At 52.6% G+C, this 23,726-nt stretch overlaps 1 protein-coding gene across 2 annotated transcripts; it reads right to left on the bottom strand.

Annotated features, from left to right (window-relative positions):
• Positions 1–292: 292 nt before the first annotated feature.
• IGFBP5 (insulin like growth factor binding protein 5) lies at positions 293–23,270 on the bottom strand. 2 transcript variants are annotated; one of them, XM_061148786.1, is made up of 4 exons: positions 22,120–23,270; positions 7,982–8,211; positions 7,554–7,724; positions 293–4,932 (listed from the first exon to the last, which is right to left on the bottom strand). In XM_061148786.1, exons 1-4 carry the CDS (start codon positions 22,451–22,453, stop codon positions 4,801–4,803), a joined length of 867 nt encoding a protein of 288 aa, XP_061004769.1. In that variant the 5' UTR covers positions 22,454–23,270; the 3' UTR covers positions 293–4,800. The 2 variants fall into 2 exon arrangements, with proteins under 2 accessions (XP_061004769.1, XP_061004770.1); XM_061148787.1 differs by having other exon boundaries at positions 428–4,932; positions 7,554–7,673.
• Between the last annotated feature and the right edge of the window lie 456 nt (positions 23,271–23,726).

Below are 23,726 nucleotides of genomic sequence, written 5' to 3'. Positions count from 1 at the left end.
GACTTTCTTTAGCAGCAGGAGCGAAGCTTAAATGGTAATGATGGTAATAGTCCTAGTGGTAATAGCAGCTGACTCTGCAGGACCACTGGCCCTCTTAAGTGCTATGTATCCTCACTGAAAAGGTTTTGAAGAGCTAGAGAAGGGGGCACCAGAGTGCCGGGTGGGAGGGTGGGTCACGGGGGTCCCTCTGGAGGGCCCAGGCCCTAGTCCAGCCTCCACTGGTCCCTTCTTCCCCTTGTTCTGTCTCCCTTCGCCTACCTTCCCTGGGCCCGAGGAGGAAGCTGAGGCACGCTAACTGAATGCATAACTTTATTAAATAAATGCTTTGTCACGATAAAAGACAAAGATCAAGGAGTAACATAAATTATAAGTTGAATAAATAGTATACAGCAATCTTCACTTCTTTTAATAAAACGTGAGATCCTCAGGGGTTTTTTGTTTTGTTTTATTTCCTTAGGTACAAAACACAAAACAGGAGGCGAGCTCTTCCACATTCAGGCGATTTTTTTCCCCCCGCTTTTTCGTTTTTTTTTTTCCACAAACAGGTTTTGTTTGCTGGTTAATTTTTTCATCCTTTTCACCAGTAAAGATTATGAGCATTTATTTAAAAACAGGAAAGTCAAAACAAAAAAAGAGGAGAGAATAACACTATGGTATGTATGTATGTCAAACTATAAAGAACTACAGTAATATGTGCTGTGATTATTGCTGTCTAAAAAAAAAAAAACAAACAAACCGGTAGGCAACTCGGAATCTGAAGGAATCTTGTCTGACAACTGTCTATCCTTGTGGGCTACTGTGTGATGATGGTGATGGTGGTGGTGGACGGTCCGGGACTCAGGTGGTGGCCGGGGACCAGAGAGGTGGGGTGAATGGGTGCAGAGTGGCTGAACCCCCCCCCTCCCCTTTCCTCCATCCAAAAAAAGTTAAAGAGAGGAGGCCAGAGTCTGTGGAAATAGCTAAACTACATACTCCATTAGGGAACCAAGAAAAGATGCTTAAAAAAGACACCAAAAACCTATGAGAAAAAAAAAGTAGAGAAAAGTGCAAAATAAGTCTTGCACTTTAGTGGTTTTAAAAAACAAAGACAATACAACGCCCAGTACAACCACCTCTCAAAATACAGCCTCCTCAATCTTGGAAGCCAACTGTGTCTTCTCCAAGACCGGGGCGTTGTTTCTCCTTGGCCCGCTCCTCTCTGCAATTCTCATCTGAGCTGGAGCCCTTGTGGGGGCGGAGCGGATGCAGGTGGGGCACTGCCCCACATAGAGAGGGGGGCTTGGTGGCCGCATGATGGGAGAGCGGTGGTCCAGGCCCGCTTCCCCCTGGGAGGCTGGCCCCACTGGGTTACCATGGAGACCACAGAGGTGGTGATGGGAAAATGGGTGAGGGGACAGGAGGTAGGACCACGCAGGGCCTCCTGTCGTCCCCCGAGTTGGGACTGAATGTCTCCAGGCCTGTCTCTCCAGGCCTGGCTGTCTGAGAAACTTCCAAGTCTCTTCTGTCCCAGACCGCCGGCTTTCCCCGGGTTGAGGTGGGGCAGGGGCTCAGTCCTGGCTTGGACCCCCTCAGTCACCTGGCAGTTGTGGTGGAGACAGGTCTCCTCTGCTAGAGTGAGGCCTGAGTCAAAGGGAGATGGGATGAGACCTCCTGTTGGTGCTGCGGGTCAATGTCTAGATTTGAGGCCACGGAAAACCTGGAGCCTGAGGCCTCTGGGTGAGCAGACAGTGGGCAACAGGCAGCCTGGGGTCAAGAAGGTCCCTGCTTGGAACTTCAGAGCTGGCAGCTCGCCATACCTGCCTGCTCACCACCCTGCCCAGAGAGGCCTCACTTTCCTCAATGATTCCCTCCCCCTGGACTCCCACCCTGGGCTCTGTCTGAAGGTCCAGCATCCTCTAGGGAGTGGCCAGCCGACCAGAGTCTCCCCACCCCCTCTGCAAGCACTAGAGAGAGACTCACAGATTTGGGGTTGTCAGCGTGAGCCCTGGAGATCTGAAGACAGGGGTGGCGTTAAAGCAGGCCCTAACCCCCCACCTTGTGGCTGACTGCAAAGAGCCCATGGAAGGAGGCGAGGCCCCTTCAAAGTCCAGTAAACAGCGGGAGGAAAAGACGGCCCCCTTTCAGGAACCAGGAACCAGGTCCAGGCCTTGGGGGGAGGTGGTGGGGTGGGGTCTGCAAATTCCTGGCTCAGTCTTTTCTTAGGGGGAATGGCACCCCAGTATCCACGTGGCAATCCCAGTTCAGACGACTGCTCAAGATCCAGAGAAAGAATGGGCGGAGAGAAGGGTGAAGTGGGAAAGGCTGACGATACTGGCCTAAGACGCTGAAGTGTGGGTCGGGGGTTTGGGGACAGTGGCGCAGGGAGGGGCCACGTGGACACATAGCAGGTCAAGGAAGTCCTCACAGCTGCCATCCCCATCAGGCCCTTTGTCCAATGAAGATCGATGCCTCTCCCATCCCAGCCGACCGTCCACTCCGAGGGAGCCGGAGACACTCCCCTAGCGAATCCCAGAGCTGCAGGCTTGCCACCAGCTGAAGTGTGTCTGCTCCTTAGCTGCCCCTCTGCACTGTCCCCGAGTTCGATGCTGGAGTAGTCTCCACGGTGTCATGTCGTCGGGAAGAGTGGTGTGAGCTGCATTCACAGCGAGAGAGGCTCTCCTTTGCTGTGTCCAAGCCCCGTCTCCTGGCCAGAGTTCTCCATCCTCAGAGCTGCCCGTTTGTTGCGGGGGTGGGGGGAGTCAGCGGAGGGTGGGAGTTTTCTTGGGTCAGAATCTTGGCTGCCCCAAAGCATCCATTCACTGCTTGTCCTGCGCCTTTCTGCCATCTCCCACCCCAGGAAGGAAGCTGGAATGGGCCAGGATGGACCAAGGGCTTGAAAGCCTCTCTAGCCTCCGTCCCTTACTGCAGGGTGAAGGCGGGCAGGTGAGCTCGTAGACTTTTCCCTTCCAAACCACAGCCGGCCTCTGCTTATCCTTGTTCTTGTCCAGCTCCTACGATCTAGAACCCACCAAAAGTTCCTCACCTTCTCTGGCTCACAGGCCTGGGTTAAACTCATTTCTCTCTTACAACCTGTTTCCTTTTCTTCTTCTTAAACCTCTCTCCTTCTTCTTAAATCCCAGAGGGCTTATCAGATGGGGACCCCGGGAAGAGTCTCCTGGCTTTGTCCCCTCTCCTTTTTGCTTTGCTCCAAAGCTAGGATGGGGCCGTCAGCCCTCTGTCTCTCCAGCTCTCTGCCCTTCACTCCATCTACGCTGGCCTGAACAATCACTTTTATGGTTTCCCCGTATTTACACTTTTCACCTCCATCTCCCTCTTTTGCCATCTCTCATGTCAGTCTCTCTCCTGCTCTGCCAGCATGAAGGCTGAGGGAGGCTTTCCAAATGCAGGCTTTGTCCAGATGAAATGAAAATGCTGGGCGGGACCAGGGGGTTGAACTTGGACCAACTGAGTTCTCTGGGTGTAGGGTCCAGAGACAGTAAATTCCCAAGGGTCTAAAGGTGAATGTGACGTCCTGGGGAGCTTGGTGGTTACACTATTGGCTGTGCCCACCGACCTGGCTTGGTGGTACATGAACACACGTGCACATGGGAAATCATGAAAAAAAATCCAACACCATGTCCCACAGAGGGCTGAGTTTGCTGCTGCTCATGGGAGGCAGGCAAAACTGGTTTTATGGGTTATGTTAGAAGAATATGGGTTTTCTTGGTTTCCCCAGAAAAAGGACGCTCTTCAATGCCCCCAGAGGAACTACTTGGAAAAGTTAATGCAAACCTTGACAGAAAGGAAGGAAGAAAGGGGTAAAAAAAAAAGAAAGAAAATAGACTTATATGCCTATATATGACTATATGGAGCCTTGTAGATAAATACAAGCCCACTTTTTTTTCAGCCTATCCTCCCCCACGAAGGCTGTGCTAGCTGTGAATTGGATGCAATGAAGGACTGAAACCACAGGCTTCACTCGGTGCTGAGTTTTAGCCACCCAGGAAGCACATGTCTTCCCACTATCGGGGTGTGGACTGATTTCTCAGAGTCTGCATGGGGAGTGAAATATGCACACACACTTCATATTCATGGATCTGCTTTAGGAACACCTACCATCGAGTATCACCCAGTTATGAATCTGCTTTGTGTTGAGAAGGATGGAATGCATTTTCATCTTTGTAAATTGGAGGGAGAGAGAACACGGTGCCAGGGTGGGAGGAGAGGAAGGACAGGGTTTGAGGCGTGCGAGCTGCTGGCTGCAGGAGGAGATTGATCCAGGAGAGGCACTGACCCCTGTTGTCTTTTTCTTTCTCCCCCTGCGACCCATCCAAACTGGGCAAATTCCAAGTGTGGCATCAAAGGCCACACCGAGGGCTGCCGCTGCTCCTGCCCCGATGGCTGCCCACCGCGGGCCAGGGCTGGACGTAAAGATGGATGCTTCTGGCCCATGCTCTGCTTCTCCTCCTTGTGACTGCTCATCCTCCTCTCTCTTACCCACGTCTGCTTTCCTCCCTTCTCTTTCTCTTGTTCTTCCTCTCTTGCCCTCCTTGTTCATTCAACTTGCCTCAAAAAGAAAACCTTTTTTTAAAAGGGGGGGGTGGTCTCCTTAGCTTTTCACATCTCTGTTGTTGCCGTTTTCAAAGTTGCGACCTTGCCAGAGATTCCGAGGTCCTCAGTTTCCTCAAATAGATAGATATATGTATTTTTTTTTTCCCTTACATGAGATGAAATGAGTGGCATCCTGGGGTGGAGGGAGGCGCTGGCTGGAGTCGGGGCTGGGGGTGGGATGGGGTGAGGGAAAGACGGGGAGGGGACGCATCACTCAACATTGCTGCTGTCGAAAGTGTGGCACTGAAAGTCCCCGTCCACGTACTCCATGCCTGGCAGCTTCATCCCGTACTTGTCCACGCACCAGCAGATGCCACGCTTGCGGCCACGGGAAGGTTTGCACTGGGGTGGGGAGAGGGACAGTCAGTGAGCATGGCTGTCCCCTGAGGCTCCACTCCTTCCTAACCCTTTGCCTTCCCTGCCCCAAGACAGACTCTCATCCCCAAAGAGTTGAGGGGACTGTACCACCAACTCAATGGACATGACCTTGAGTTCACCCTTGAGATGGCGTTGGGAGTTCACCATCTCCCAACAGACTCTGGGAGATGGTGAAGGACAGGGAGCCCAGCGTGCTGCAGTCCATGGGGTCCCAAAGAGTTGGACATGACTTAGCAACTGAACAACATCAACACCCAACCCTTGGGGTTCTGGTGTCCACATTGTATGGGACAACCCAGGGAAGGTGCTCATTTAGGCAGTCTGTGCTTGGCTAGCTCTTTCAGCTTTGTCTTATGTCACCCAAAACAAGTTGGTTTTTATCTCCAACTTGGTATTCTCCAGAGAGGGACATAACCTGATGATGATGATGATGACAAGGATGATAAATTAAATTATTAAATAATGTGGTGGTGGTTGAGTCACTAAGTCGTGTCCAACTCTTGCTCCTCTGTCTATGGGATTCTCCAGGCAAGAATACTGGAGTGGGATGCCATTTCCTTCTCCAGGGGATCTTCCTGACCTAGGAATCGAACCCAGATCTCCTGCATTACAGGCAGATTCTTTACCGACGTATCTGGTTTCCCTTGGAGTTCAGCTGGTAAAGAATCTGCCTGCAATGAGGGAGACCTGGGTTCGATCCCTGGGTTGGGAAGATCCCTTGGAGAAGGAAAAGACTACCCACTCCAGTATTCTGGCCTGGAGAATTCCATGGACTGTATAGTCCCTGGGGTTGCAAAGAGTCAGACACGACTGAGCGATTATCACTTTCACTTTCTTTACTGACTGAGTTATGAGGGAAGCCCATTAAATAATAGTAATACTAATAAAAAGCATCACTTGTATAGCTGTACCATATATAAGACACCACTTAACACTTAACTATACTGTAGATACTGTTCTAAGGGCTTTACAAAGATGAGTCTCACATAATCATGTGAGAACAACAGGTACAATTATTCTCCACTTTACACAAGAAACTATCGCCGGAGACATTAACCGACCGGGGTGAGAGGACACAGCTAGTAAGCAGGACCCCCAAGGACTCCCCCAAAGCTGCCCGGCTCTTGAGCCCTAACTTAGATGCTGTGGTTGTTTAGTCACTACGTCGTGTCCGACTCTTTGTGACCCCATGGACTGTAGCCCATAAGGCTGCACTGTCCATGGGATTTTCCAGGCAAGAACACTGGAGTGGGCTGCCATTTCTTTCTTTAGGGGAACTTCCTGACCCAGGGATCGAACCCGTGTCTCCTGCAGTGGCAGGCGGATTCTGTACCCCATGCTACCATCTAAGGGAACTTAGATGAGGGGTGCCCTTATGGAGCATCTGAGTCACCTGGGAGGGAACTTGTTGGAAACGCAAGTTCTCAGAGTCCACCCCAGACCTACTGATCAGAATCTCTGGGGTGGGACCCAGCAATCCGTGTGATGCTGATGCCCTCACGTGTACTCCTTAACAAGCTTACATGACCGGTTAACAAAGGGTAGACTGGCTGTGAATGGGTCACGAAATGATTTCAGGAGGTACATGGTAAAAATACATTTGAGAGTCATGTGTGTGTGCGTGCTAGGTCGCTTCAGTCATGTCTGACTCTTTGTGACCCCATGGACTGTAGCCTGTCAGGCTCCTCTGTCCATGGGATTCTCCAGGCAAGAATACCGTAGTGGGTTGCCATACTCTCCTCCAGGGGATCTTCCTGACTTGGGGATCCAACCCACGTCTCTTGCGTCTCCGGCATTGGCAGGTGGGTTCTTTACTAGCACCACCTGGGAAGCCCCATATATTTATGCATGTGTACCAGAAAACAACACGGACAACATGGGATGTGACACAGTGATAGAAAGTTTCCTTTTAGATGAACTCATGTACCTATGGTGAATCATTAAAACATGAGTAGATAGAACTCATGTACCTATGGTGACTCATTAAAACATGAGTAGATAACAGTGTAGGCGGGAATGGGGTCAGTCGTGATTGTGGTTGGAGCAAGGATACTGGTGTTTTGGGACACAGTGTTGTTAATGACAGAAATCCAAGCATTTAGAGGTGGAGATTTGGTGGCGTTAGTGGTAAAGGAGTGGGATGCTATTTTTTTCTTTAGGGGATCTTCCTCACCCAGGGATCGAATCTGTGTTTCCTTCAGTGGCAGGTGGATTCTTTACCCCTACACAGCCAGGGAACTCAGATGAGAAGACCTAAGAGACTCAGGTTCCATCGTGGAGGAGGGCATGGCAACCCAGTCCAGCATTCTTGCCTGGAGAATCCCATGGACTGAGGATCCTGGCAGGCATGGGGTCCACAGGGTTGCATAGAGTGGGACACGGCTGAAGCGACTTAGCATGCATGCCCTGAACGTGGGATATGGGATGGGGCATGCCTGCTTTCCTTCTTTCTTTTTTTTAAGTTTTACTGGAGTGGAGTTGGTCTACAATGCTGTGTTAGTTTCAGGGGTACAGTCTCTTCACTAAGTGGAGCTGGCGACACTGGATGTACCTGCTTTCTCTTGTAGAGAGAGGGCTTCACGTACCTGCTTTCTCTTGTAGAACCCTTTGCGGTCGCAGTTGGGCAGGTACACGGCGCGGGGCACCATCCGCGGGCTGGCTTTGAGCTCCTGCAGGGAAGCCTCCATGTGCCTTCGGCAGGGACCCTGTGTGCGGATCGGAGGCGTGAGAGGCGTGGCCAGGCCCCAGGGAGTCACCTAGACGTGCGGAATGCAGTGGCCGAGGTGTGTGGGTCAAGGGTCTGCACGGAAACTCACCACCTTGGGTCGAGATTAGGTGCTACCCAAGGTCTTCCTCTGCCTCCCGTGCCATGACCCCTGGGTGTATCAAGTGCTACCACGCATGCTCCTTTAGATAGCGGGGGTGGGGGTGGGGGGGCAGGTTAAAGCTGCGGGTGGCAGAGACCGAGGGTGCGGATATAGAGGGAGATGGAGAGAGGGTCCTTGAGCCTCACCTGCTCAGATTCCTGTCTCATCTCGGGCGCCGAGATGACCCGGGGATGGGCGGTGTTCTCAGCTCCCCCCACGAACTTGGACTGGGTCAGCTTCTTTCTGCGGTCCTTCTTCACAGCCTCGGCCTTCAGCTCCGAGATGCGGGTGTGCTTGGGCCGGAAGATCTTGGGTGAGTAGGTCTCCTCCGCCATTTCGGAGGTGGTGGGCTCCTCATGCTCACGGGAGTCTCTCTCTGCGGGGAAAAGCGGTGGAGGATTAGCTTCTGCCAGCTGAGAGCCAGCCGTGCGGAGCCCAGAGCTCCAAGCTTTGGAGCGAGGAGACGGGCTCTCTGCACCCCCATGGGGCTGCCCGAACTGGGGAAAGGGGAATGAGCATCAGGACAGGAGCCAACACGCCCGTGAGTGGTGGGAAGTCCAGAGGAGCAAACCTAGGGTGACTTCGTGGAGCAGGAGAGTGCTGGAAAAGTCAAGCTGATACAAGGAGGGAAGTGATGCAAGAGGAGGAGGACGGTCTGGGGGCAGGGAAGGGACTTGTTTGCTGGGAAGTGGAAATGGAAGTGGGAGTCGCTCAGTCCTGTCCGACTCTTTGTGACCCCAGGGATTGTAGCCTGCCAGGTTCCTCTGTTCATGGAATTCTCTAGACAAGACTACTGGAGTGTGTAGCCATTCCCTTCTCCAGGGGATCTTTCCAACCTAGGATTGAACCCAAGTGTCTTGCCTTGCGGATAGATTCTTTACCACCTGAGCCACCAGGGAAGGCCCTGGGGGCGGGAATCTGGCTAAATAGATGGGGAAGTGGCTAGAGGTGGGGCTGAGGTGTAAGAACACCATCTGGAGGTCAAGGCTGTAGGAGGAAAGGGATTGCTAGGGCCTGGACAAGAGGCCAAGTCCATCCTCTAGTGAGATCTTCCTGCTTTTGGAACCGCTGGAGTTGAGATACATCTGCATTTGGGGAACCGAGGGCAGGAGGGCCCTGGGGTGTCTGGACTAGCAGACCTGGGGGGAATCATAGGAGGAACAGGAGGAAGGGACCCGGGGAGAGCCAGAAATGTGGGATCCGGAGGGGATCAGTGCAGGCGGGTGGAGGTGGGGGGCATGGGAGCCTGAGGCCTTGCTCCCTGCTCAGAGCTGGCCCTGTGCTCTGTGCCCTGGGACATAACAGCTCCCGGCCAAGAGCGGCAGACAGCTGGCTGGGGCTGGAGTGGTTATATATAGCAGTGACTTGGTGACAGTCTATACTTAGCTGACTTATGACCTTTAAAGAACTAGGACTTTGTTCATGTATTTGTCGATCTTTTAATTCCAACCCCAACCCCCCAGCCTTTGGCCTTTTCTTGGTCCACAGATTTCCATGAAATTCCCCTCTCACAGACACCCTCCCCTGGGCCCCTCCTCTCAGCTCCCTGACCCCACCAGACCCGGATTGCTCTTCCCAGGTGGGCAGGGCATGGCCAGGATGCCCAGGGCCAGAGCAGGTGCAGGGCAGGATGGCCGGGGGCAGGGAGCCCTGTCTTCCCTGCTCTCTTTTCTTTTTCAGTTCTGGAAAAAGAAAATAGGGCTTTGGGGTGGCCCTGGAAAATGCAAGTGTTAGTTATTCTTTGTGACCCCATGGACTGTAGCCCACCAGGCGCCTCTGTCCATGGGATTCTCCAGGCAAGGATACAGGAGTGGGCAGCCATTCTCTTCTCCAGGGGATCTTCCCGACCCAGGGATGGAACCCCAGCCTCCTGCATTGTAGGCAGGTTCCTTACCATTTGAGCCACCAAGGATGAAGGGAAATCCTCCTCTCAGTGGGCTCCCCAGGAGGCGAGAAGAGGTGTGGAAAGGGAGCAGTTTGGTGAGAGGACAGTTGCATACCCCCAGGGCAGGAGTTCTCAGCCCAGGGGAAGTTCCAGGTGTGTGTTGAGGGAGGCATTTGGAGACCCGGCCTCACCTGGTCAGGATGGCAGGTGGCAGAAAGCACCCGAGCACCTGTTTGTCTCTTGGCTCAGGGTTTGTTGGATTTAACTGAATGAGTATCCAGCGTTTAAGCCCCTTTAGGGAAGCTCCCCGCCCTAAAGAAGCCTCCAGAGGTGTGCAGTGTTCTGGGTGGTTAGCTGATCTGGGTATTTATCCACAGGAGAGGAAGGGAAATAGTTTCTGGAGAAGAAGGTGGGAGGAGGCACATGGCAAGAGAGTGGGCAGGCTCTCCCCGAAGAGAACCCCGCACCGGGGTCTCTGACCCCTTCTGGCCTTTCACTCCCTCCTCCCACCACGTCCTGCCCCGGGCTCTGCCTCTAGTTTATCAAAACCCGCTGGAATGATGAACCGACACGGCGATGCACTGAGTCCGTGGAGTGGAGCCTTCTGGGGATTAGCTGACCATAAACCAGCTTTGTGGCATAAACCAGCTTTTCTTGGTTGTGGGATGAGCCGCGATGGGGGTAGAAGGCAGGGCGGAACAAGCCGATTTGGGGGACTCTGTACAAAGTGAAAGATTAGGGCTCTGCTATCTAGTAACTCAGGCCCAAACCTGAGGCTCAGATCTGGAAGAAGTTGGTTGAGGAGAGGAAAAGCTGACCATGGCCTGGTCCCATCTTACTGAGTGACCTGACCTGTCACTCAGCCTCCCTGGACATCACCAAGCATTCTGAGTGTCACCTGAGTGGTGCGGCAGGGGAGATGGCAAGAGGTGGTTGCTACTGAAAGGTTGGGAGCATTCTGGGGGTGCACGGCCACCCCTTCCCCAGTCAAGTTTGTAACCAGATGAAGGGAGGGGAAGTAGGGCCAGACAGCCGGGTGCTGACCAGTGTGTGGAAGAAGGATGAGCTTTCATCTGGGGCCACAAGTACATGCGTCCATCCCAGTGGTGCTCATTCTAGTTCTTAAAGACATCTGGGCTGAGGGTGCCACTCCCTGTCCTCTGGCCACCCATGTGTCCCTTTGGTCAGAGGGCGTCATCCTCCAGATGCCGTTGCACCTTCTCTTAGGGAGCTTCTGGCTCTGGCTTTGGTGGTCGTGCAAGTACATTGGCTCATGCCCCCCACCCCCAACCCTGCCATCGGCAGCTCTTCTCAAGACTCTTTATATTTTAGGATCTTTGAGAAGTGCTGTGGGCTGCCGTTAACCTGGAGTCATCTTTCCTGGGAGGAGCATGAGCTGTTCACAATTATTCAAGAAACTTTGGGGCAATTTACTTAGACTTCTCTCGGTCTTTCCTGTGAAGGTGTTAGCCTTGAGACTAAGCAAGGACAATACTGGGGAACGAAATTCTTGTACCTTCTTTGGTAGATTCTTGTACCTTCTCTGTGTTAGTCGCTCAGTCATGTCTGACTCTTTTTGATCCCATGGACTGTGGCTCCCCAGGCTCCTCTGTCCATGGGGATTCTCCAGGCAAGGATACTGGAGTGGGTTGCCATTCTCCAAGGAACTCCAGACACTTTTGCAAACCTTCTGTCCTTCCCCTGGCTTCACTAAGGCAGGATTCCCTCCCCAGTTTGCAGTCTCTTTGGCTGCTTCTGAAGGGCAGGCTTAAAGTTTTGATGTGCCTCCCAGGTTGTGCCGCCACTTAACCCCATGGGACCTATTACTTAGGCAGCGGGAGAGTCAAGTATCAGATACTAATCAGGGTCTTGTGGTCACCTGTAGGTTCCAGAGAGACAGCGGAAAGTTGGATCGGAGCCAGGGCAGGAGCCTGGAATATCAAAGGGCTGGAAAGTAAGACTGGAGCTGGGATGCCAGAGCCAGCTAGTCCTACTCAGCTGCTCTGTGGCCGAGTCATAAATAGGCTTGCAATTTCGGTAGGGTTTAAATTTTAGATAACTCAAGAAGGCACAGGTAGACTGGCAGCTCCCGAGCTGTTTCATCAAAAGAAAATGGGTCAGGGTTGCAAAAGCATTTAGGACTTTCTGGCTAAGTTGCGCTGCAAATGAATAGCAATCTCTCAGGTACTTAACAATGCAGTAGGTTCTGGAACTGTCGCCTGGCAGGTCAGTACCTGCATATGGCCAGTAGGTGGCGGAGGAGACTGATGGCTGCAGAACAGGCTTCCTTGTAGGAATTGTAAGCAGTTCTAAAATCTGGAACTTTTTGTGGTCTCCTCCTTTTACTTCTCTGACCACCACCCCAGTCTTCCTATCTCAGCATGCATTTAGAGTCAGGAAGATGGACATGCATAGACTGGGAATGACCTACGTGAGGCCAGGGATGGCGGGGAAGGGACAAGGCCATCAGTGTGTAAACCCTGGTTGTTTCTTTAGTCAACAATGCAAGCATAATGATTAGGGAAAGAAGGGAAGCAGATCAAGGACCTCCCTTCCTATCTCTAGCTGTCCTTTTGAAAGGATTCTGCAGAGAGCGTTCACTGTTGTCCCCTTCTTTGGGAAGCTGTGGAAGCAGGACCCTTTAATTCAGTGTCAAGGAAGCAAGGGCTCTCAGTGTCTTGATAGTTATCTTTAGGCTGAGTTCCGATTCTCTGCTCTGTTCTGCCCCTAGTCTTGCCAGCTGGCTCTCTGATGGTCCCAGCCCTGCCATGTTAGGGCAGCCAACTCAGTTTCTGCTTCATTCCTAAGATGCTGCCCACTCATACTAATACAACATCCACTGAGGCACCACCCTTGGCAACACGAAAAGCTGCTTGAAGACTGTGTCATCCTCATGTCAGTGAACTTTTTTTTTTTTTTTTGCTGTGCGGCTTGTGGAATTTTGGTCCCCCAACCAGGGATTGAACCCAGGCCCTGGCAGTAAAAATGCTGAGTCCTAATCACTGGGCCACCAGAGAATTTCCCCAGTGAATGTTGAGGGTGTGTGGGTGCAGGCCCGGCCGCTGTGAACCCAGACGCATCCCCAGTTGGGGCGGGGAGCACTTCTCACAGCACAAGCGCCAATGCATCTTCCTTCCCCAAGCTCACCACGGAGACCTGCTCCTATGATTGAAACTACAATCGAACATTCTACCCTGGCGTTCTTGGTCCTACCCTGACACCATCAACAGCCTGGGCCCAGACTGGTGGCCGTTTCCCACGCTATCTTGACTTAATAGTCAAAACTAGAGAAAAACGGGTGGATCAGATATTGTGACTTTGCTTACGGAAATTGAAGAAGCTGAGGCGTACTTGGAACTTGCAGTGCAGGAAGGATGTAGGGCTTTTCCAGGCCACCTGGACCTGGGAGAGGAAGAGTCTCTATTTCTTGCCAGTAGGCAAGAGGGATTCACCCAGAATTTCTCTGCCAGGAATGAAAAGGGGAGCTGGGTTTCCACCGGCTCTCATTCTAGCTCCCTCTGTGGAATTCAGACAGTCAACGTCTTAAGGGCAGAACTTTGTCATTTATCTTGGTCTCTCCAGCACATGGTCTTCAATAAAGAACCTTGAAATGGAGAGATGCGTGAATCGGCTCAGGGGACAAAGTGTAGGTCTAGGGGTAGTTATGCAAGGCTAGCTGCGGCATGTTGGAGCTAAGTGGATGCCCTGGGGGGTCATGTCACCCACAGACCTGCCTTTAAACACAGGGATTTGCTACAGAGAGAACAAGGGGCAGAGAGGTGGGCCTCAGGAGCGGGAAGAAGTAGGGTCCCCTACATTTACTGGGCTTCTTTGATCTAAGACTGTGCTGTTGAGTACGATAACCAGCAGCCACATGTGTCTATTGAAAAGAGTAAATATTAAATCAGATTATGAACTCAGCTTCTCAGTTACTTGAGGCACATCTCAAGTGCTCGATAGCCACATGGGGCTGGTGGCTACCGTGTTGGACAGCGATGACTGAGAACACTTTCTTCACTGCAGAAAATTCCACTGGACAGCTTGTCAGAGGGCCCTGATCCGTGCCTGGGGATGGCTGGATGCTCCGTGCTTCCTCCCCACTTTACCCTGTTTCCTAGCCAACCTGCAGCCTCCTGCTGTTCGCTACAACATGAGGCTTCTGGGAAAATGATGGATCAGCTGCTCACTGTTGAAAAAAATGTGAGACATGTCTCAGCCTCCTGAAGTCTGACCGTTTCCCAGCTGCAGATGTCAAGAGACTCAATTACATTGTGTGTGTCTCTGCATAAAAAAAAAGGGACAGGGACCGAGGGAGGGCTGTGAAGCCTCCTAGGGGAGCTGCACCATCCCCAGCCCTGCCCATGACATCGCTGACCAGGGCCTCCCTTGCCCCAGTCTTTCCTGGAAAATTGTTTTCTTTTCCTTTCTGGTCAGTAACAGACATGCATGTTCTGGGCTCTTTCTTCACCTGAATTATGGGCTGAAAAGGGAAGGAGCACGGACTTTGCAAGAGGAAAAGAAATCCACACAACCGTCATCCAAAGGAACCAGTTGCAGGTAGGGAGGAGTTGCAAATGGACATGCGGAGGGAGTCCTGCTGACTTGGGGTGCATGGCAAAGGTGGGGAGCAGATTCAGAGAGTCAGTGACTGGACCTTGAGAGCAACAGGCTTAGTCCTCTTAGCTCCTTTACAGCCCCCTCCCCATTTCAGGCCGGGAAAACCAACAGCCACATTGACCGACATAGGTATGTAATATCTCTATTCTGAGCAGGGAAATAAAGCCACCTTACAGCAAAGCAGATAAACAGAATCAGGAGTTGTACGACCAGCCCTTGACCGCCAGTCTCCCTTCTTGAGTGGAAGATGGGGCTGCTAACAGTGCTTCACTAAATCCTGATGCAGGATTTTGCCGTCTCTCAGTTGCTTCCTCCCATCTCCTTGCCTTAGTCTCATCTGACTTATGGGGAGGATGACAACAGCCCCCTCTTCATAGGGCTATGAGGATTCCACGAGTTGTTACGTGCTCGTGAACTCTCCGCACAGGTCTCTGCCTTCGTAAGGTCTCTGTTGCCTCCCACCTCCCCTGTTTGCATCATCAACTAAAAATCTGGTTGCTGTGATACGTGGCTGACAGGTGTCTGCTTGTAGATCACAAGGTCTCAGGCGCCTTGGACTGCAGAAAGCTCTGCTGGGAAGCGATGGCTCTACCCTCGTCCCCAGGGAGTTTAGGTTGCCAGCCCCAAGTGAGAGGAACTTTACCCAAGTGCTTCTGAGAAGCAGTTTCCACTTAAGAGAACACAAGGGAGTTTGTCCCTTGTGTCACCTCACTCCTTGAAGCTGCATTAAGGCACTAGGTCTCCTTGCCTGAAGTTGGAGACAGAAAAGGTGACCTACCACCTTTCACAGTGTAGATGTGGCAAGTGTCAGGTTGGCGACCCTTTCCCAGAATGAAAGACTGGGGTCCCACTCACACATCCTCTAGGTAAAAGAAAGGATCCTCCTCACTTTTTCTCCCTGAGGACGAACTAGGATGCAGGGCCGTGACTCTGGTATACATTTCTTGATTCCTGGGCAGCAGCTGGTGATAAATGTACACATGAGAAATACATGCTTATGCACAACACCCAGCATGAATTCTCCAGCCAGGTCTCTAGACTTGGGGAAGGTGGAGCATGCTCAGTAAAAACGTCTGTATCTGTTCCCTATTCGCCGCACCGCCCCCCCCCCCCCCCCCCGCCCCGCCACCCCACTCCGCCCAGGGAAGCCTGGCGTGCTGCAGTCCATGGGGTCACAAAGAGTCGGAGACGACTTAGCCACTGAGCAACAATAATGCACACCCCAAATCAGAAGCTAATGGAGGAGTGAGGTGGGGAGCAGCCTTTCAATGGGGTAAGGGGAGATAATGAGAGGGAGGAAGTGAGGGGCCGTTTCTCTGACCTGGCCACACTCCCACTGGTGACTCATCACGGCCCATTCAGAACAGCACCATTTAGCCAAATTCCCTGGAAAGCCCTGCATGACCAGAAGGGGGCGGCAGGGAGCAGATTGTTTGGACTCTTTCGTCGACGACCTCCCCACCCCCACCCCGGCCAGGTCCTCCTAAGAGAGGCTTGCTAGGGGTCAAACAAGAGTATGTCCTTTTTGGCGATTAAAGCCCAGATTCTTTTCCTTTTTGACTTTTTTGGAGCAGGAGCAGAGAGTGGAGACAGGTTCCCTTCACAGGTGTTTTTAAAATGTGGCTGTTAGAAAGCTTGAAATGACATTTGCATGTGGCTTATATTGTACTTCAGTTGGACAGTGCTGCTCTAAAGGGTCTGGAATGAGATGCCTCAGGCATCTCCCTCAGGCACAGGGAGACTGGGGAGCATGCTCAGTATAGCTTTACTGGTACAATCTACACAGTTCAGGATGACAAGGACCCACATAGAACATCACTGCAAGTCAGAATAGGTCACATGGGGCTGGATTCTGAGTGCAAATTCAATTTGGATCTTGCTTCAGGATTTGGCAGGAGAAGGGCTGGTCTCTGATGGTTTAGGATGGGGATCAAAAATGAGATAACCTAGGGGCTTCCCTGGTGCCTCAGTGGTAAAGAGTCTGCCTGCCAATGCAGGAGACGCAGGTTTGATCCCTGGTCCTGGAAGATCCCACCAAGAAGGAAAAAAAAAATGAGATTACCTATTTATTTTAAGGGGCTTCAGATGGGTCAGTGGTAAAAAAATCCACCTGCTGATGCAGGAGATTCAGGTTCGATCCCTGGGTCGGGAAGATCCCCTGGAGAAGGAAATGTGAAACCACTCCAGTATTCTTGCCTGGGAAATCCCAGGGACAGAATAGCCTGGTGGGCTACAGTCCATGGGGTCACAGAGTCCGATTCGACTGAGCATGCACATTTATTTTAGAACCCCCTCCAGGACTTCCTTGGTGGTCTAACCCATTGGGAAGAGAGTTTTATCTTATCTGCCTCCTTCTTGGGAATCCCCCAAGGGAGCAGCTGCCACAGCCTCCAAGGTGTGTGAGGATGGCGCTCAACAACTCCTCAGGTCAACTGGAGGCTTCCAGCTATAATCTGGAGGCCTTCCTCTCCTCTCCTTCTAAAAAAGCTCTGACTGTGTTAAAAAACCTGGCAGTTCTCTCTCTCTCTCTCTCCCTCTCTCTCTCTTCCTTACCAACTTTTGTGGCATGTGGTTTTCTCTCTTTGTTTCTGATGTGAAAATCCCCCGATCACTCCCTCATCCCACCTCACCCCACCCCAGCTTGGATCTCAACATCCTGCTGTCCCGCTCTGTGGAAGCTTGTGCTGGAGGAGGCTGGTTACCACGGGAAGCCAGCGGCTTCTATGCTGAGGGCTCCTTAGAGACTGTGGCCTGCTGCTCAGCCAAGGGGCAGCGAGGGCTTGCCTGCCTGCCCACATCAGGACAGCTCCCTGTCATTCAGAAAATGAGGTTTGGCACATGGGCCTGAAGTCTGGGCTGAACACACCCCTTTCCACCCTCCTTGCCCCCCCATCCCTCACCAAATCACTCGCCTAAGCCAGCTTTGCCTGCAAGACTGTGCAGAAAAAGGGATGGAACAGAACAAGATTGAAAATAAAGGGGTACTGCTTTCTCCACTTTGGGGCCACTTTGCTTCTCCTTAAACGGAGCACTCCAAGTTCTGAGCTCTTATTTCATCTTCACAGCATCCCCCCTCCACCCCTCCTGCTATGAGATGACAGCATTGGGTAATATTTGGCAAAGGCTTCATTGCAGGTTAGACCAGGCCCAGGCCAGAGCCCCAGGGACTTAAGTAAGAAAGGCAGGGAGGGCAGAACTAGGACTAGGAGGACTAGGCTCAACAAGATTCTAAGACTGAGTTCTAGCCTTGGCTCTGCCTCTAACCCTGCACCTAATTCTAAGCTTGTGGCTTGTACTTTGGGCTTCAGCGTCCTTATCTGTAAAATGAAGGCCTGACTGCCAAGATGCTGCGATCATGGCAGGTTCCTTCCAGCTGTAGCATTCTTTGGCCAATACCCAGGCAATTCCTGGAGAGACACTCGAACCTAGCTAAGCTGAGTGGCCAGGCAAGAAAGGCTACTTCACCTCTGATACAGATTCCCAGTCACTTCTTTGAATTTATATTAAAGAAGAAGAAAAAGACATCATAACAGAAATCATGGAAAGAACTGGAGTTGGAAACAAGAATGGGGAATTCTGTGGATAGAGGGAGAGGGGAGTGGAAGCTTAGAACTGTTTTTGTTTATTTGCTTATTTATTTTTGCAGATATGTAATAAATCTTACTGTTTTGGAAGACATATTTCCAGGTTACAATTGAAGGATGGTCTCTGGGCATGGTTGCAGACTGGACCCACCATAGTAAAAATGCAAAACAGACATGCAAACAAAACCCCACCAGATAGCGTCCATGTCATGGCAGCCATTCTCTGCCCTTTTCACTTCTGCTTCCGGTGGGACCTCATAGGTACCTGATCTGTTTACGATGTTCTTCCAGTTTCTGGAGGCAGTGCGCCTGGAGTGCGGTGGTCCCTTCTCCAAAATTTCATTTTCCATACATTAAATAATCCAGAGTTTTAAATACATTGCTCAAGTACAAAGTAAAAGCTTTAGACAAAAATCACCTTCCTTTCCTGCTATCTCCTCCCCTCTCCCCCCGCCTTAAAGGGACTGAGGTTTCTGTGGGGATTTCTGCTCCCATGCTCTTTGTTGTAACCTTCTGGTGACCCCTGGCTCCTAGGTCAGCTCGGTCCTCCCTCTGCAGCTGCAAGCCCACCTGCCTGCTCAAATCCAACCCTGAGCCCCAGGACTACCACAGCTGCTCTGGTTGAAAAGCCAAGCCCCCTGGGGATGTCTTGGAGTTGGGGGATGGAGAAGGGGGTGGGGTAGGAGGGAGGGATAAGAAAGTAGGGGGGGATGAAGCCTCACTGTGGCCAACTGTGCTTGCTCTTCCAGTCTGAGCTGACACGGCAGAAAGAGGAGGAAGGGAGGGGAGGGGGGAGGCAAGAAAAGTCGTTAAAAGCGCCCTCTTCTTGTCTTCCTAGTTCCCATTTTGGTTGGCTCTGGGCACAGCCAGCCTCTCAAAGACTTGTTTCAAAGGGAGGGGATAAGGGTGGGAAAGGAATCTGGCTCCTTCAGTTTTCCATGATCTTGTTCAATCCAGACACAAATTTGGCCAATAAACCTAAACCTGGAACTTGACTTCAACAGGGCATTTGGATTAGGCTGGGAATGGAAGCCAGGGTGATGGATGGCCAAACCCCTCAAAGAAGCAAAGGCTGAATGCATTTTTATTAAGGTAATTTTTCTTTCTTTCCAAGAAGCATATTTTCTGCTCTTCCCCTCTCTCTTATTTCTCAGTGACAGAACTGAAACCTAGCACCCACTTCCCCCTGTATCCCAAACTTAACGTCTCGAAGGCACAAGAGAGATCTTCCAGACCCGGGTAAAGTATGCGGGCCCGTAAAGCCGCAAGGCCCTTTCTCCAAAGAATGCCAGAGCAAAGCTCGGTCCTTCCCCGGACTCGACCCAACTCACCCATATTTATTGAGCTTGGTCCAATAAATATCTCCAGCCGTCACACACACTGCCCTCTGTTGCTATATCTATCTCTGCCCCTGAACTGGCCAAAATAAAATTCAGGGCCCGGAGCGCTCCCAGGACCCGCTCGCAGGCGGACTCCCTCTCCCGTTGCCCAGCAACGCGCCTAGCAAAACACCAGTCCCCGCCGGCCCTGCTCTCTTCCTCCCACAAGCTTTGGCGGCTAGCCATCTCTCCTTAGCTCCCCATTTCTGATTCTAGAAATGCACTTTTTTTGTTGTTGAAAAAAATCTATATCTATCTCTCTATACACATATTTTTGGTTAAATGTGTATATATACATACATCATCTATGTCTGTCTCTAAATCTACATTGGAAGGGGCAAATCCCAGTTCACACTGCTCGATATTGGTAGAGAGGCGTGGCGGTGGAACGTCGGGGTAGGGGGGAGCAGCAATTTTGGCTAAAGGAGCCGACACTCTCCTCCCTCTGTTCCTTTTCCTCTCTTTAAGTACTGTCGCTGCACCATCTCCAACTTTTGGGAGACCCACCCAAGCTGAAAAGCTCCAGCCAGGAGGGCCCACTCCCATCCCATCTGTCCGGGAGGAAGGCGTCAGTTCCAGCTACCGGTCAAGGGCAGCCATCCAGCAACCGGAGCGGGTCAGGCACCTGCTTTAGGAGAGGCGGAGTCTTTCAGAGGGGCTGGGATGCAGTGGGGGGAGGGGGAGGGGGGGGCCGCTCCATGCTTCAAGGCACTTTGAAGGTGGGGGCTGAGGAAGGGGTTGCAGAGAAGTCTAAAGGGCATCTCATCTTGCTTGGGACAAAAGCCCTTGTGTGTGTGTTGGTGGGGGGAGGGGTTGGGATGGAACTGGAAAGTTGGATGCGCCAGTTTGCTCTCCCAGCAATTGCGCGCGCTCACCCTCCACACCAACCACATCACACCAACCACACGGCTGGGCAAATAAAAGTGGGGCCAGAATGCGGCCAAGCGATACCCTGCATACTTTCGCTGTGACCGGATTGTTACCCAGAGCGCTGGCTCCCAAGCCAGGAAATCGATTCATGCCTTCCCCCCGCTCGGTGCCGGTGCTAAGCTTTTCCACACCACATCTCACAAGATGTAGCGGGGGGGGGGGAGGCGCGGGGGCGGGACCGCCTTTGAAAAATTGGCTCTTAATAAAAATAAGTTCACCAACTGTCCCCGGGGGCCTCCGGGGCCTGCACATTGCCCTCTCTCCCTTTTTTGCTGGCCGTAAACTGGAGAAACGCTACCTCTTGCAAAGCTGGACAGACAAAACCTGCAGGGTTTGCGGGAATCCAGGTCGAGCCCACGAAAGCTCTCGTGTCTCTCTTCTCAACCGCAGACGCACTCCTTTCCTACATGAGGGTGTCTATAGTTTGCAGTTAAGACAACTCATGTTGGGGTGCTCGTAATGGACGGAGATAGCAGGAAAAGGCATTGTCCCAGTAAGAAAATACCGCACAGAATAAACACAATTTAGCCAAGACTTAACCGCTTTGGGGGAGGACCAATGCTCAGAACCCAGACTTTTGTGTATGATTCATTAAACTTAAGAAAAAAAATTAAGATCAAGTAACTTTCCAAGAGGAAGCCGAACTGTTTCAATTGAGCAGGCAGCTCTGTCAACCTTTTAAACCCCAGCACTGATAATTTGGGGGCGGGGCAACCCGGGGGCGAGGCTACTTGGAGGTGGAGGGGAGGAGCCTGGTGCGTGGCTTTTCCGTCTCCGCCCCCTTGATTTTGCATTCTGCGTTTCCAGGGCCCCTCACCCCTTTACACCACACCCACTTGTGATCTGGCTTGAGAGCTCGAGGGGCGACGCGACAAGGCGGGGCATTAGCACTGGCGGGGAAGCTGCGGTATCTGAATTTCACATCTCTTCTCGTTTCCCACCCCTATAGCTACCTTTCTTCCTAGGTAAAATCTGAATAGGAGCAGGGGAAAGGAGTTCGATTCAGGAACACCCAGCCCTGGAACATCAAGCCCACCCTCCCTATTCCTTTCCTTCACTACCCCCCGCCCCCGATTTGCTCCACCTCCCCGCCGCCTCTGAGCTTGCCCAAAGTCACCTTTCTTTTCCTGGGAGGAAAAAGAGGTATTTTGCATTTCAGTATGTTTTACCGACGACCAGTCAATCATATCGAGTCAAGAGCAATGAGTGTGCACGTGGGAGGGGCATCAAAGCCCCCGCCCAAAAGGCAAGAGCTAACAAGGGTGCGTGCGTGCGTGTGTTGTGTGTGCACGTGAGTGTGCGTGTGCGCCCGTGTGTAGGGGGGGCGGGGTAGGAGAATGGAAACGTCAGGGAGGGACTGATTGCGGGGTAGGGGGCTGGGAGGGACAAAGGTAGAATTAGCACCGAAAACCGGTAACGCCTCTCTCGCCAGGTCCCCAGTTGAAGCAATATTTTAACAAAAGGCTTTTTTTTTTCAAGTTCAGAAAAAAAAAACAACCCCACAACATATTGGGTACATGGGGGTGGTGGAGAGGGAGTTGATCATATAAGATGCACACTTTCAGACTGCTGATTGAGTACCTGAGGATTTGCATCTAGAGAAGAAATAGGAGCTCAGAGTCACCGTTTAGTCGAGGGGGGAGGGGTGGGGCGAAGAAGGTGGGGGTAGGGACGAGGAGAAGGAGCGAAAACCCGGAGAGGCTCGGCTAGACCGACCCCTGGGGTAGCAGGATCGGCTGGGGCTCCGATTCCGAAGTGCAGGGACCCTCCCCGCCCTCCTCCCGGCCAGCACCCCGGCTCTAAGCCACTTACTGGGCAGAGCGCGCGGGGCCAGGCTGTCCCGTGCCCCCACCCCGCCACCCCGCCCGTGGCACACGGGGCGCGCTCACCGATCTTGGCTTGCTCGCGGTAGCTCTTTTCGTTCAGGCACACCCCGCGGCCGTGCAGCAGGGCGTGCAGCGGCTTCTCCTCGTCCTGCCGGGGAAGGCAACGCAGCCCCTGGGCGCAGCGCTCAGTGTAGACGCCGCACGACTGCCCCTCGGCCAGGGCGCAGGTCATGCAGCAGCCGCAGCCCGGCTCCTTGACCAGCTCGCAGCCCAGGGGGCTGGGGGGGCACATGGAGAGGGCTTTCTCGTCGCAAGGCTCGCAGTGCACGAAGGAGCCCAGACCCTGGGCCGGTCCCGCACAGGCGGCCAGAAGCAGGAGGAGCGCGGTGAGCACCATCTTCTCCGAGTCTCCCCCTTTACCTGGGGCGGGGCAGGAGCGCGAGAGTGCAGGGAGAAAGGGGCCAGGAAGGTGCGCGGAGCAATGTTGTTCTTTTTGGAAAAAAATTTCTGGCAGGTAGAGCAGGTGCCCTCCCCCGGACAATTGCAAAATGTAGGGAGCGATGGAGGGCTGGAGTGCCTGCAAGCAAGTCTCAATTGCAAAGATTACAGACTTGCAACAGGTAGGGGGAAAGGGATCCGCGCCCGGTGCACGCAGAGGAATCGGAGGCTGGAGAAACAAATCCCCCTCCCCACGAGTCTGACCTGGTCAGAATTGCGGCGGGGGAGCCAAAAATGGTTCACCTCCAAACAACCACCGGAAAAAAGGACTCGGAGGTTGTGGAGGAGAGGCGGTTGGTGGGGGTGGTGGGGGGGGGGGGAGAAAAATAGATTTCGTCTTCAAAATTTTTGTTTAAAATCTCAAAGTACACCCTGCTCCTTTCTAACCCTCAGCTGCCAGCGGCGCGCGGCTGCTGCGGAACAGGTAAGAGGCGGCGGCTGCAGCCGCGAAGGTGGGGGAAAAAATGTGGAAATCAAAAAATAAAAAAAAAAAAAAAAAAAAGGAAAGAAAACACACCAAATCTCCTAACACCTCTTTTCTCCCAACCTGCTAGCACCTTTTCGAAATTCGCAGGTTCTGCGTGAAGCCCGAAGAAAGGTGCAAACAGAGGAGAGGGTAGTAAAGAGGAGGGGGAAAAAAAAGGAAAAAACCCACACCGCTTTGCAGCTCTTTCCTAGCTCTTTTTCCCCCGGCAGAAGTTTCCAAAGAGACTACGGGCTCCGGTTGAGCCGGCGCTTTTAAATAGACGGCCCCTGGCTGCCAGCCAGTTTGTAGCTGCAATTTGAGCTCCCCAACACCCAACCCAGGCAAGGATGCCAAGGAGTACACTCACACGGGGTGGGGGTGGGGAGAGGCCTTCTAGACACACGGGGGCTCCCCTTCGCTGCCTGAACAGCGCCCTCCTCTCCCTAGAATGGAAGAAAGTGGTGAGGGGACGGGGGAGGGGGAGCGGGGAACAGAGCTGGAGCTGCCCAGAGAGGGAGAGGAGGTGGGGGTCGCGGGGGAGAAGAGAGTTGTTGCAGCGCGGTGGATACAATAAGGAGCAACTCCTCTCTGTCCCTCCCACCCTTTAGCTAGCCAAGGAAGGCTCAGGCTGGAGGGAGAAGAATTTTCTTATTAGCCAACTGGATATATAGAGTGCCCAAGAAATGCTACCTTAGCTGTGGGAAAT

Source organism: Dama dama, chromosome 8, assembly GCF_033118175.1.
Source record: "Dama dama isolate Ldn47 chromosome 8, ASM3311817v1, whole genome shotgun sequence".
NCBI classification, from domain to species: domain Eukaryota; kingdom Metazoa; phylum Chordata; class Mammalia; order Artiodactyla; family Cervidae; genus Dama; species Dama dama.
This window is presented reverse-complemented; position numbering and strand designations above follow the sequence as displayed.

Coding starts and splice junctions, on each gene's coding strand:
- IGFBP5 (XM_061148786.1), bottom strand. CDS start 22,453: ATGGTGCTCACCGCGCTCCTCCTGCTTCTGGCCGCCTGTGCGGGACCG. Junction 8,212..22,119: donor CCGCGAGCAAGCCAAGATCG/GTGAGCGCGCCC, acceptor TTTTCCCCGCAG/AGAGAGACTCCCGTGAGCAT. Junction 7,725..7,981: donor TGAGACAGGAATCTGAGCAG/GTGAGGCTCAAG, acceptor CCGCACGTCTAG/GTGACTCCCTGGGGCCTGGC.